General features: G+C 38.7%; 1 protein-coding gene across 1 annotated transcript; it reads right to left on the bottom strand.

Annotated features, from left to right (window-relative positions):
- Nucleotides 1-474: 474 nt before the first annotated feature.
- LOC125241382 (N(G),N(G)-dimethylarginine dimethylaminohydrolase 1) lies at nucleotides 475-13,856 on the bottom strand. The gene is made up of 5 exons (XM_048149842.1): nucleotides 13,367-13,856; nucleotides 11,365-11,467; nucleotides 4,396-4,493; nucleotides 2,988-3,215; nucleotides 475-766 (listed from the first exon to the last, which is right to left on the bottom strand). The coding sequence occupies exons 1-5, from the start codon at nucleotides 13,628-13,630 to the stop codon at nucleotides 659-661; spliced, it is 801 nt and encodes a 266-aa protein (XP_048005799.1). The 5' UTR covers nucleotides 13,631-13,856; the 3' UTR covers nucleotides 475-658.
- Nucleotides 13,857-15,328: the final 1,472 nt, after the last annotated feature.

The following is a 15,328-nucleotide window of genomic DNA, read 5'->3' as shown; positions in this document are numbered from 1 at the left end:
ACTTCGTATGATATTTCAAACAAGGTGTTATTGTGATAACTTGATAAGGTATAGAAATCATCACTTATTTATGCCGGTGACTGTATAGTGGCCATCAAATACATCATAGCCGAAAAGGAAAATACAATTATCGGAACACACTGCTTTACCAAAGCGTTACAGTGGGTGTTACGATATTTGTGATACATAGCATAAACAAAATTTGCTAGAGAATGTTGACCCTAGTTGAATTTTAAATTGAGTCGACATTCATTTGTTTGAAACATGTTAGAGACCAAATAAATACTAAGGTCAATACGGGTAAGAGTGTCATAAGGCGAAATGTGTCTGGCCTTCACATTTGGCCTATTTAAACTAATGATAGTAATGATCAGTGTTTATTGAGAGTTCATACGTTTACCACTAACCGAGAATAGCAAGTAGCAAAAGTATGACCTCGCAAAAATACTTGTGACAATGAGTAAAACGGTTAAATGTGACTGCCAGACACACTTACTTTATTTGTTCACTTAAAAGTTAAAATTCCATTTAAACAAAATTTAGGTAGATCTCAATATAGATTGGGCGGCAAGAGGATTAGATTACATTGTAGGTACGCAGCTCTGCTCAGGTAAAATGGTTTAGAATTACTTGTAACGTAACGTAACGCCGCTGCCGCTTATATCTTCCTTACGAGCAAACTGCAAGAGCTGAGTCCGGTGGAGATTTTGGCCAGTTCGGAGAAACATATGGATCTTCGAGCGAAGTCGATTCTTTCGCAGAAAACCTGGAAAAATTGCGTTTGTGCAGCCATTATAAAGCGGCAACATATATTTCCAGTATGACTTTGATACTGCATAATTTAAACACATTATGTAAGTACCTAACTAAGTTTATGATAAACGATATCTTTAATCAGTTTAATAACTATAAAGCCCGCAAATAAATAAGGATGAAACCAGGTTGTATTGGGTTGGTAAGAAAGTAATGAGCGAATCATAACCAATATTGTAATTTTTATTTAATTTATTATTTTAATCATTTATCAAAAATATAACGGCCTTCGTTATCTACTACTTGTCTCCATCGTTCTGGTAAAGAATGAATAGCATCGGCGAAGAAGTTCTTAGGTTTAGATTCAAAAAACTCAGCTATGTACTGTCGTAGATGGGCTTGATAATCGAACTTTTTTTCATTCAAGGCATTGCTTAGCTATCTGAACAATGCGTAATCCGTAGGTGCCAAGTCTGGAGAGTACGGTGGATGAGGTATCACTTTCCAACCTAGCTCCAATAGCTTTAGCCGAGTCACTTTTGCAATGTGTGGGCGAGCATTGTCGTGTAAGAAAAAAACTTTAGCATGCTGTGGACGATTCTGACAGATTTTTTGGTTTAAATTTTCAAGCTGATTACAGTATACTGATGCGGTAACAGTCATTCCACTTGGTAGGAGTTCCCAGTGAATAATACCATGAATATCCCACCAAACGGACAGCATAACTTTTTTCGAGTGAGGCTCTGTTTTTGTTGCCTCTATTCCTTTTTCGTTTGGAGCTAGCCACTGACGTTTGCGTGTGTGATTTATATATAAGACCCATTTTTCATCTCCAGTGATAAGATGGTCCAACCAGTTGAATGTGCGGCGAAAAGACAGAAGTTGTATGCAGATATCGGCACGGCGGTTTAGTTGATCTCTATCAAGTTCGTGCGGTATCCAAAAACTGTATTTGTAGTTTTTTCCCAACTCGTGTAAATGTGTTTCTATGGTGACATGAGAGCAGCCTAACTCGGTAGCAAGAGTACGACTCGTTAGCCTCGGATCTCCTTCAATTAAGGTTTTTAATTTGGCTACATCAATCTTCACCGGTCGACCAGACTTAGGTTGATCTGATAATGAAAAGTCGCCACTACGACACCGCTGGAACCATCGTTTCGCCGTGGCCTCAGACACAACTTCAGGAGCAACACGCTGACATATATTACGCACTGCTTCGGCGGCTGAATGGCCAGACTGAAATTCATATAGTAAGCAATGCCTTACATGCACTTTTAATTAGTCCATTTTCTTCCTTATATTAGCTCGGCGACAGCTAGTGAATGACTGACGAGAAACTGTGCGACTCGCCCTTTATATACTTTCGACCATAGAAGATTCTAGAACTCTCTCAAAAATTTTATGTGGAATTCAATCGATCGCTCATTACTTTCTTACCAACCCAACATTTTGATAGTCAGGTAGTTGTAAATAACCTAACCACAAAATTAAAAATTTGAAAAAACCCCGATACATACTGGACCGATATTCATTAAACATGGCTAAGAACACGCCCGACTAATTCAGCTTTCAAACAAGAAAAAAAAAGTAAATCTAAATCGGTCCATCCATTCGGGAGCTACGATGCCACAGACCGACACACACTCTATTCGTAAGAGCCATAAAAATACTTATTTTTTATGATTTTTTTAAACATGGTCTAAAAAGAATAATATCGAAATTTGATTTTAGTTTAGTTTAGATTTGACATTTTTGACTTTGCACCTTCGACTTTTCTAAAAATACAAGAGAGATTTTAATTTTAAAGTAATTAAAGTACAAGAGAGGTTTTAATTTTAAAAATCAAAAAATTATTACCCAAAAAAAATCTGTTTTTGACCCCTTGTTCAAAGTTATTTGATAGCAAATATCAGAGAAACAATGAGCTGTGAAGGAATTATGAGATACTATTTTGTTTAAAGACGTTGCTGTTAATATGATAGGCTTTAGAAACTATCATAATATCAATGGATTCAAATCGAAGGTCATTGGCGCAGGGAATTCCCTTAATGAGGAGGCACACTCACAGGTTATGACAGATGGCGCCACCCTATTAGTCCATACGTGAGAGCGAGAAGATGACATGTTTTTTCTCTCTCACACATATGACATTGTCATGCCTAGACACTTGCACAGGCGCCGCCTGGCGGGATAAAATGTCAGTGTGCCTCCTCATTGTGAGTTGAAAATCTCACCTTGAAAGAGTCTGGTATTTCTTCAATAGCCCTGTGAATGAGCGTGCCATTCACGTACATGCAATTAGCGGCGTCGTCCTCGGGCACCGTCAGTGTCTGATAAGCGAAATTGGCCTCCCTCTCCATTCGCTTAAGGAGCTCTTTGGCCTCCTTGCTGTTGCCGACGCAGAGAATGTCTGGTCCGGCGACAGTCACGTACTTTTTGAGGTGATGCGCTCCCTTTGTTACCTGAAATACCAATTTTGACAATTACTTTCAATACTAAAAGGAAGAAAGTATATGAAAAAAGAGTGGAAGAAGGGTCAGTTGGAAGTCGAAGACCTAGGCGAACTTTTCTCGACCAAATCGGGGAAATATTGCAAAAAGGCCTGGGTACGTAGCCGAATAGCACAAACGTTCACGAAACGAAACGCTCTTAGATATCTATCTCAATCGCTCTTGCGTATGGACGCGACAGAGCCAGACTACCTTTCACGGCGTTTCGTTTTCGTTTCGCGTCGCAGAAATGCCATTCGGCTACGGCACCAGGGTGGCTAGCCGAATGGCACAATCGCTCACGAAACGCTCACGAAACGAAGCGCTAGTAGATATCTATCTCTATCGCGCTTGCGTATTGGCGCGACAGAGCCAGCGGCGTATCGCTTTCGTTTGGCGTCGGAGAAATGCCATTCGGCTACGGGGCCAGGTCAGAAGTACTCGAAATCGACGTGCATGTATGAGAAACGTTAAGGTACAGCGGGGCAAATCTCGACTGGGGGGCAAATGTAACTGGTCCATTTTTTCCATGTTTTACAATGTTTAAATTATTAAATAGAGTGTCCACCGGTTATATATGGCAGGCGTGTTCAGTGGATACAAGTAGAACTCAACATTATAGTGTAATAATGGAATAAAGTGATTAGTTACAATTGCCCCCCAGTCGAGATTTGCCCCGCTGTACCTTATACGAAAGCGTGTGAAGCGAAAGTGGTTTGTCACGATCGTAGCAAATGGAAATCTGTGATCTCTGCCTACCCCTCTGGGAAACAAGCGTGATTGTATGTTTGTTTGTACTTTCAATACTTATTTAGGATACAAATTCGCACGCGTTATTTACAACGCTTTAAGCCTTCGCCACTCAGGAGCGTTTTGAGAACGAGCCGCCATCCGCTCCGCGCGGCCCGCTTTGATCGCATACAATTCAACGCGTGACGCCTGATTCCATCGATTATTTAGAATATTTAGTATTAGGTACTGTTAACAGGGCTAGTTTAGTTTGTGAGCAAAGCTATGCACGCAATACGAGGACGGGATTTATTTTTAACAAAAATACGCTTCATTTGATTTCGCTTAGCGAGCAGTGACTTTATGAGCCAACGATTTAATAAAAAAATATTTAGAAACGTCGCACTGAAGAAGACGTAGTTACCTTAATAGGGGTACAGGGAAACTCCGGGAAAGCCTCCGCGACGGCGAGGGCGCCGGCCTCGTTGCTGGCCTCTGTGATTCCCACGAAGAACTCACGGCCTGAAAAAAGATTAAGGTTTTGTCAAAATAACCTTCCAAAATAATATTCATATCGTCAGGGGCGGCTCACTCCGCGATTCTATCGCCGCGCTACAACTACATGTCAGCGGCCGCGAGTTCGCGGCCCATTCATTGGCGACGACCTTCGCGCGGCGCAATAAAATTCAATGTTGGCTGCTCGCGTGCGGTCCGTTTGTTAATGTAGGTAAGAATTTAGAGTAAGAATTTATCAACAGACCAACTTCATAGCGCACGATGGGTAAGTATTTGGAAAGACAGAGGTGCCGTAAGAATTTCCCCAAACCCATCCAAAACCGACCTAGCCGACCAAAACTTAGTATGAAGACATTTATGTGTCGTCGCTGAACGCATGCGTACGCATGTTCATACTATCGAGCGATTTTTGGTCAGCGAAAGCCGATTCCACGTCGATATGTTTGGGGAGACCCTAAAACCGCGTCTCTTCGCCTAGTACCTAACTCCACCTTTTTTGGAAGCTGGAATTACCTAGTTTTTAAGTAGTGCAGCACCGATAGCATGGTCGCGCGATAAACGATAAAACATCGGGCCGTCCCTGTCGCACTTACAAATAGTGCCGGCTTGCCTGGTCCCGAAAAATATTGGTTACTTAATTTAAACAAATCTATCGTCGTCATCTACTAAAGAAAGTAACTAAATTAAGCTCATGAGTAAACAGCCCCCTAAAAGAACGGACTTTAAATAAGCTCATATAACCCGGCAACCTTCAAATCAAGAGTGAACAGGCATCTTCTGGGCGAGCTCACTCCATCGTAGGCCACGTCTTTGCCTTCGGCTAGTCTGTGGCCAAAAGTAAGCCCATTTATAATTTAAAAAAAACCGGCCAAGTGCGAGTCGGACTCGCCCACCGAGGGTCCCGTACAAACTTTCTTTCAAATTACCTAGTTAAAATAATCTCATGTTTTCATATAACTCTAATTACTTGACTAGAAGACAAAAGTATAGGTACTAATGAGCATTATTGTGTATAGCGCCATCTCTTCGTGAATTCGCTAACTAATTTGCGCGACCTATGTTGGTTTTTCAGGGATAATTCTTTATAATGTTAACCGATTTAAACAGTTTTTACTTTATTGGAAAGAAGACGGTTTACGTAACATCTCGTATTAATTTGAAGTACGATATACATTCGCAAGGGTGGGTAACTTGAAAGTAAAAATATGAAAACTTTTTTGTGAATTAAAAAAAAAGTTTCCAAGATACAAACACGATTATATTTTTCCTGTAATATTTAGCATAAAACCAATGTTTCCTAAAATTTTCATAATTTTTACTTGGTAAACTTCGGAGATAAGGGGGGGAACGGTATTTTTTTTTACATTTTCCTTCAAAATTCTTTTTTTTTCCACAACAAAAAAATTATAAAAAACAGTTTATTTACGTTCAATTTGCGCTCTTTCTAACGATATCCCACTTGATCTAGTAACTTGAAATTTACAGTTTGCCCCCCATTCATTTTGGTCATTTTCTACAATTAAAATTCATAAATTAAAAAAAAATGTACTTTCTATTTGTAGAGGTTTACAATGTTCATAACTATTCCAAATTTCAAGTTGATAGCATTAGTAGTTCTCGAGATATTTAGGAATGTGACAGACGGACAGACAGACGGACAGAGTCGCACCATAAGGGTTCCTGTTTGTACCTTTTTGGTACGGAACCCTAAAAAGACGAATTTAAAACAAGACATCAAAATTATCTTGCAAAACTAGGTACCTATAATGAATATTGTACACATTATCAACAAAACAATTTAATTTTAATTTAATTTAATTTAATTTTAAGAATGTAATTCTATACCATGGATTCCATAGCATGTTGTAAGCATTCGGAATCACATTACGTCAATAGAGGACAATTCGGTCAACTGAACAACCTTGAAATACTTTAACTACCTGTAATAGGCAATTTTTTATTGCAGTCGGTCTGTGTGTGTGATCACGTTTTTAATCATAAGTACTTTTTAAGGTGGCTCGCTTAGGTTACCCGAAGCTCAGGCTGCGTTAGATGGCGTCAATCTGCAAATTACCAGTCTTATTTTTTTTGTGGAGTCGTACAGGCATTTATATACTTTCAATTATGCTTCGCGAACATTTAATATTAAAATTGACGTATTACAACAAACATTCAACTTCTCATTGTAACGTTAATCCCCTTAATGTAGATAAATTTACTATTTTACACTATTTTTAAGCACCACTCACACATACAAACAGTGTTTTTGTATTCCTTCTAGTCGATAATTTCACGCGGCGATAGCTTGTTTAAATAGCCTTGCGGTAAATACGTGCCATCGCATGATTTGCATGGAAGTACTGGGTTCGAATCCAGGACTTTTTCTCTTTTTTTTTTTTAATACTACGTCGGTGGCAAACAAGCATACGGTCCGCCTGATGGAAAGCGGTCACCGTAACCTATGGACGCCTGCAACTCAAAGAGTGTCGCATGCGCGTTGCCGCCCCATTAGAAACTTGTACACTCCCCTTTGCTGCGTGTGCACAGCAAAAAGGAGTGTACAAGTTTAAAGGAGGGTTTGGTGTGCCGACGACTCAAAGGACAATAGACGGAACAAATTAATTCCGTAAGTCCTCCCGTCGTCAGCACCCCACACCCTCGTTGAGCTCTGGCAGCCTTACTCACCGGCAGGAACACAACACTATGAGACACTATTTTTTGTTTTATTATTATACATAAATGTATATGTACTCGTACAGTAGTTACTGAGCGTTTTCCACAAAAAAGATAAAAAACCTATTCTCTTACGTGGTAATAATTTTTGGGTTCGTCGAACTCAGAATTTCTAACATAATTATCCTAATCTGATATTTTTAAAAATTCCAAAAAAGTATAGATAAATTTTAGTTTCTAAACTATGATTCGAATGATTTTTTTTTCTAATTGTTTATTTTCGATGGAGCAAGGGTATTCAAATCGCTTTTGAAATCTTAAATTAGTAAATGAAAATGCAATAGTTGCAATTACTCATAACGTAATGCTTTAAAAACTCAAGTGGACTTTTTTTATCTAAGGAGTAATTTAATATTATATTTAGCGAGGGTATTAAAAGTTGTGTTTTATATCTCAACTTAATAAATAGAAAATCAAAATGACAATAAAAAAATCAATATGTTCTCTAAGATAAAATTGATACCTTCGGCTCTCCATTCTTGCTCGGTCAATAAAAAATACGAAATTTATATCCAAAAAAATACAAAAAGTTTATAGAATCCTGGGAATCGAACGCACCTTCACGGCGTGACAGACGGACTGTTCACCAACGACGCCATTACATAACACGCTGTTACCGATGAAATTGGGCTATACATATATAATTATTTAAATATAAATAATAATGTCAAATCCATACTAATATTACAAATGGGAAAGGGTGTGTGTCTGTTTGTTTGTCCGTCTTTCACGGCAAAACCGGAGCGACGAATTGACGTGATTATTTAAGGGGATTTAGTTGAAGGGATGGAGAGTGACATAGGCTACTTTTTGTCTCTTTCTTACGCGAGCGAAGCCGCGGTCAAAAGCTAGTTTATTATAAATGGGAAAAGCTGGTTACTCTATTATCTGAAGTGGAAGAATTTGTTGTTTCACCAAAGATAATGTGTGTTTGTTTGTTTGTCCGTCTTTCACGGCCAAACGGAGCGACGGATTGACATGTTTTTTAAGTGGAGATAGTTGAAGGGATGGAGAGTGACATATGCTACTTTTGTCTCTTTCTAACGCAAGCGAAGCCGCGGGCAAAAGCTAGTACAGCACGGGTAGCATGGTCGCGCGATAGACGATAAAATATCAGGCCGTCCCTGTCGCACTATTAGCAAGTGCGATTATAGGGACGACCAGATGTTTTATCATTTATCGCGCGACTATAATTGCCTGCCTGGACCAGATTATATTGATGATAATTATTATTTGTAACCATTTAGTTAATATTGTCTTCAGTTACCGCGATAGTTACTCATGAAACAAAAACTATGAAAACGGATTAAATCGCGTATAATGAGTTTAAAATTCATCCCGATGTTTCAAACACTTTACAGCGTTCGTGGTCAACGGGTGACTGAGGAAAAATTACAATGTGCAAAAGCTACCCATATTCTTGTATATAACCATTTAGTTGTTGAAGAAAAACATTCACACAACAATAACATAGGTCAACCAGCTCAGTAAATGCAATACTTTACTAATACTATGCCCACACTATGACCTATGTATTGGTATAATGTATTATACCAGACGTGTAATATTTTATTTTATCAACAAAGGCATAATAAAGGATTGTATTGTATTTTTGTATGAAAATAAAAAATAGGAAAGCAATATAGTAATAGTCAAATATTCCATTAAAAAAATAAAAAATACTTAATAAATCCATAAAAGTTCAAATGATTAAAAAAAACTTCGAACTCGAACCCACGATCTTCTGCATCATAGTCGGTCGTTTGACCGAGACGCCATTTCGATTTACATTAGCAGTGTCGAAATACACGATATGTATCTTTGTTGACAAAATGCGTCATTATTTCTGAGTCTGCTTGAGTTAACTAAACCAATATCTTTAAATTATTATTTGTAAAGAGCCAAATGTCACTGATGACGTCAACTAAAAATGCGCGAAATATGACGGCTCTGTGTCTGTACACAAAATTTGGCACGCACATTTACGTAAAATTAATAAAAAATTCACATGGATTTGTCCATGATTTCTGTATGAAACAATGTATTTCATTCACTACCGCGACGACGGATAATGTATAGTAGATGTATGCGCATATTTTTATTTAGTTGTAGTGTGCGGTGACTAAATAAATGGTAGATGTTTTTTGTATGGAAAGCGAGCCACCTTAAGTCTAAGGACAGTCAGCAGCGTAAACAAAATATACAAATGCAGCACTGTCTAGTTTTGGCTATCGATTAACATCCTGAAAAGTCCTAGAAAATAGTAGACTACAACAAAATGTAGCTACTATAGGATAGTCTAAATTAAATAGTCTTCGTACCAAACTATATTAAATAGTTAAATCTATACATATAATAAATCGTTCCGGTGGAATGATTGACGGACAATACAGCACTTTGGAGAAGGCCCACGGGCTGCATTAGGTCAATTTAATTTTGTCTCCATCATACGAGGAGATACAAATGTGGAGGAGCTATAAAGGTTTCTCGTCACAGAACGGTATATCTATGCTTCAGGTCAACATCTTATCAGGTGCCGTAGCCGAACTGAATTTCTGCGACGCGAAACGAAAACGAAACGCCGCGAAAGGTAGTCTGGCTCTGTCGCGCCAATACGCAAGAGCGATAGAGATAGATATTTACGAGCGTTTCGTTTCGTGAGCGTTTTGTGAGCGTTTGTGCCATTCGGCTACGGACCCAGATTTCCTTTAAAACAGTGTTTATCATTTATTAAGTATAAGAACCTTTCCAGCTTCTGTGCCCATTGAGCTGACAAGGTAGGTACATAAGGTGCCTAGCCAATGTCACATTTGCATACACTAAAGTAGTAATCGCAACTAGCTTTCTCTTTATCCATATTGCACTCTTTTTCATGAATTTTACTTGGTATTTGAGGAAAACATTGTCTACTAAACAGGACTACGACAATGAAATTATTTGCTTTCAAAATCCTTGCCTTAATAATGAATTAAGCGCGCTTAGGGCCACTTGCACCAAAGAAAACGGAGGGTTAACCCACCATTTTATATGGAATTTGACAGATGACAGCCCGCTAACCCTGAGAAGTGGTTGGCGCAAGTGGGCCTTAATGAAATGAATTACGTTGTCAACTCTACCTGGCTGTTGACAATAGATTAGAAGGTTAACGAATGTACTGACCTAATTATTTTTATTGCTATTATTCATGACTCACGCAGACGCCCGCATATTGAGATTGTTGAAGGCGCAAAATACTAATATGAATAACTAAATTTGTTTGTCGCACCACGCGTAAAGGAGGGTTCCGTGCCTTCGGGCAGCTAAGTCGATTTAAAAAAAACTCTATTAAAGCTTTATTCCAAAAATAAATAAATAAATAAATATTATAGGGACATTCTTACACAGATTGACTGAGTCCCACAGTAAGCTCAAGAAGGCTTGTGTTGGGGGTACTCAGACAACAATATACATTATACAAATACTTATATACATAGAAAACATCCATGACTCAGGAAGAATTATCTGTTGCTCATCACACAAACAAATGCCCTTACCGGAATTCGAACCCGGGACCGCGGCGCGCATAGCAGACAGGGTCACTACAAGCTAGGCCAGACCGGTCGTCAATAAATATTCACTTTAATGATATGCCACATCTTGCCTGCATAAAAGTATGTGTTCGTCCATTTTATCCCACCAGGGGCCCGTTTCTCGAAAGGTACAAGCCTTGTATTACAAGTGTGTTTCCATGACAACCCATACGATTTGACAGTTCGCGCACTTGTAATACAAGGCTTGTACCTTTCGAGAAACGGGCCCCTGGCCTTACATGTAGACTAAATAATGGTACTATTTATTTCGGCACACACAAGGGCAAGTTATGCCAATCCTAACAATTACTAGCATGCAGAACAGAACCGGAACCCCCTGTGTCCAACCACTACTTCCAATTATAAATGTAAAACTTTTGTGATAACATATTTTTTAATATATGGATATACTCGTGTCATATGGAGAACTAATATCAGGCAGGAGCGTACAGCGTCTAGAAGCCGTGAGTGCTGCTTTCAGTTAGATTTGATTTGACAAATTTATGCATTTCTGACTTTCCATGATAGGCAATCTAAGCCAGGATTTCCAGCTTTAATCAAAAACATAGTCTTACCTGTGAAAAGTACATCAGAGCCAACAATCCTGGCTTCAGGGTCTGCCAACTCAATGATTGTGTGATTCAGCTCTTTCTCCAGAACTCGTCTAACAGCTTTTGCCTAAACCAAAAACAAATATGATTATTAATTTAAATAGCTATCAAGCTGGACATTTCATACCATAATAATGGAAACAGGAAATGAATAAATAATTCTTCTTGTAATGTGATAAACACCACATGGTACAGACAATGTCAAAGATTTTTTTCATTGTTAAAATGCAATGAAGGGTGAAAAAAAAAAACAGTTATCTAATGTACTCTTGTTTAGGTTCGTCATTTCTATCCCATATCACAAAAGAAATTTAGTATAATGGCTATATTTCAAAATAAACAAAATAATATATCATTAGAATAGCATTGCCACTAGTTTGACTGAGACTTCTCCGTCAATTTGGGGTCATCCACTATTAAGCGCAGCCATGGAAGTAGAACACATGATCCATGTTAACCTTTAACCGCATGTGACATATATAATATTTGTGTTGCTTAACTTCTAACTCAGGTATATCCATTCATAGATTATGTATAAACAAAAAACATATAATAAAATATATTAAAAAGAATCAACCTCATAGCAGAATGGATTTACCCGAGTTTGAAGTTAAGCAACACATTTGTTCAAATTTGGACTATAACAGTTGTCAATAGAGTACAATAACATTTATAACAGCCAAATATGGAACAATAATATGTGATAGAGAGTTAAAGAGATCAGAAAATGCCTGAAACTGGAAGAAAACTGGAAGAAGGGCTTTTTTTTTTTTTTTTTTTTTATACCACGTCGGTGGCAAACAGGTATACGGCCCGCCTGATGGAAAGCGGTCACCGTAACCTATGGACGCCCGCAACTCAAGGGGTGTCACGTGCGCGTTGCCGACCCATTAGAAACTTGTACACTCCTTTTTTGAAGAACCCCATACTGTAGTTCATCGGGAATACCTCGACAGGGAGCTCATTCCACAGCCGGAGCGTTCGTGGGAGGAAATTCCTCTGAAACCGCACGGTGCGCGACCATTTAGGTTGCAAGGTGTGTGGATGAGCGCCCTGTCGATGGCGAGCGGTGCGATGATGAAAAGTGGCCGTTGGCATCATGTCAAACAGTTCTTCAGAACACAACCCATTGTACAGGCGATAGAACACACATAAGGAGGCGAAGTCCCTCCTTAGACTTAAGGGTTCAATACCGCCTGTGAGTTTGGGATCGTCGACAATTCGTACAGCGCGTCTCTGGATCGAGTCAAAGGGTCCAAGCTGGTATCCAGGTGCTCCTGCCCAAAGGTGACAGCAGTACTCCATGTGGGGTCTAACTTGCGACTTGTACAAGAGCAGTCTTTGCCCCGGAGTAAAGTATCCCCTCGCTCTGTTGAGCACACCGAGCTTTTTGGATGCCAACGCAGCTTTCCCTTCCAAGTGACAACGGAATTGGACGCTACTCGAAATGTCGACTCCGAGGATCCCAATACTTCCTGACAAGGTAAGGGCTGTGCCTTGAAACTGTGGAACCACAGTAAATGGGGCTTATTGATAAACGTAAATATCATTCTAAAAAATAAAAATTTAAAATGTTTGCCTTTCTTCAAAATGGAATTACTTACAATACTATAATTTATTTAACAAATTAATGAAGATTGTGGATGCCACCCAAAATAAGCCAATTTGAAAACTACATTGAGAGAAGAAATTAAGTGTCATCCTAATTTTAAAATGATCTTGCATGGCACGGTTCAAAAACTTAACTTCAGCATGAGCATAACACACATGATTTAATATAAAGCTTGTGGAAGGGAACATAATTTGAAACAAGTACAAAAAAAAGGATATTGGTATGGCATGGCATAATAATCGCTTAGCAGGCTGGTGCAATATTGTAAGTCAGATAATCTAAAAAAATACTAATAAATGTGCAACATTGTTAGAATATAGTTTAGATATACAGTTTAAAAACAATGATATTTACTTTTACTTGCTCAGCAGTAGTCAGTCCTTTTGGCAATAAAGCTATTCCATGGCAAACTACAGCAACATCTTCAATGAAGACATTGTGCGGGAAAGATTCTGGCAGATCGACTTCTATCACTTCCACATTCAGCTCGCTGAGGAGACGCAGGTAGCATTCGTGTTGTCTCCGCGCGTCATTCAAGTCAGCCCGGTCTGTAGCACGCAGTGCCGGCGTCACTCGGCCTACCACGGCGTGGGTATATTCGTGCATTTTAAAATCCATCTTGCCTTTCACGCGGGCTAATCTTTCAAATAGAAACAGTCAAATAAATTATACCAGTCGGGAGGCAGAAAGTTTAACGCTCCACTCCACCTACATCTATTAATAGATTGTGTACGCGAAAACCATAAGATATAATTTAATACAACAGGACCGGGGTTCACCTGCTGGATAAAAATGATAAACTATATGACACAAGGGAAATAATAATTATAAATCGTTCATCGCGACGAGACGACTCTGATTATTGGACTATTTGGACTGTATTGGAAGGATGCTAGCAATGAAAATCGAGCGAATAAACATTCGGATACCTCCGAAAAATAATTTGTTACTAAAGCTGGCTCCATTCTATCCTATTTCAAATAAACTTAAACATTCAATAACACTTTTTTGTTTAAAGTTACAGTTGAATTCATACAGTATTACCAATAAAATACAATGATAAGGTCGCTAAATAACTTGCACTTGCTAAAAAGTCAAAGGTGCGGATTGGAATCGGAACGCATAAAATTTGACACAATATTTTGACAGACAAATTTAAGTTACGTTCAGAAATTAACCCAAGAGAATGGAAAAAAAAATTGGTTGTCTGGTTGTCTGTAAAGTCGGTTTACGGACGGTAGTTTAACGTGATAACACAAACTACTAAGAAGATACTACGTATAACGTCAAACATTACAGTAGTATAGACAGGGGCGGTCAGAGTATAGCAAAAGGGGCCCGATTCTGGGACTTTTTTCACGTTTTTTTATTTATTTATTTATTAAAAATACACAAAAGTTAACAGTATTTCACCAAAGCACTTATGTGGTAATATAATTATGTACATGTTAAATTGACATAAATAAAAGCAAACACACTTAAAATTTAAACTATGGTTATTACATTAATCACCTAAGGAGTGTAGAGTCTATGAACCTTAAGAGTTTTCTGTAAAACACACCAACACTATCAGCAAATATGTCAATATCGTCTGTCTCCAACATGATGCGGTTAAGAGCAGCTCGGGCTCGAGCGGTGCGCCGGCCGCCGCGAACAGGCGCCGCCGCCGCCGCGCCGGCACCGCGCCCGGCATGCCAACCACCACATTCGCTCTTGGCACTTGCAGCCCCATTCTCTCAAGCACGGATGCGTCATCTACTCTATGGTGAAACAGTTGGCGGTAATGCATAATATGCAGCAGTTTCCGTCTGGTTTCTAGAGTTTGAAGACCAACCATTCCTGTTACGAATAGAGATGGATACATATATGGGTAATATCCGTACAGTCGTTTGTAAATGTGCCTACAGAACTTCCTCCGCACTCTTTCTAGCATAGTGTTTTGTTTAAAAATATTTTAAGCGGGTTACTCACGTATTAAGTCGATATAGCGTTCGACATGTTTGCTATATCGACTTAATACGTGAGTAACCCGCTTAAAATATTTTTAAATATGTATGAGTCTCACGGGAGATTTATAGTTAAAATAGTGTTTTGTTCTTATTAGAAAGAATGCATTAAAATAAGCATCTTTTATAAATTAAAGTTTTTTTTAAAACCTACTAATTTAGGAGTTAGAGTGGTGCAAAGTTGCAAAATTTTCCCGTAGCATTACTAAGGCGCCAGAGACAGAAAGCGATATCGACGGAGCCCCGCTTATTACAGAAACTGCACAGAATAGGAGCACAGTATAAGGATATATCAGTAGTTAATCTCCGG

Source organism: Leguminivora glycinivorella, chromosome Z, assembly GCF_023078275.1.
Source record: "Leguminivora glycinivorella isolate SPB_JAAS2020 chromosome Z, LegGlyc_1.1, whole genome shotgun sequence".
In the NCBI taxonomy this organism is placed as follows: domain Eukaryota; kingdom Metazoa; phylum Arthropoda; class Insecta; order Lepidoptera; family Tortricidae; genus Leguminivora; species Leguminivora glycinivorella.
The sequence above is the reverse complement of the archived record's forward strand: the minus strand, read 5'-3'. Positions and strand labels throughout refer to the sequence as shown.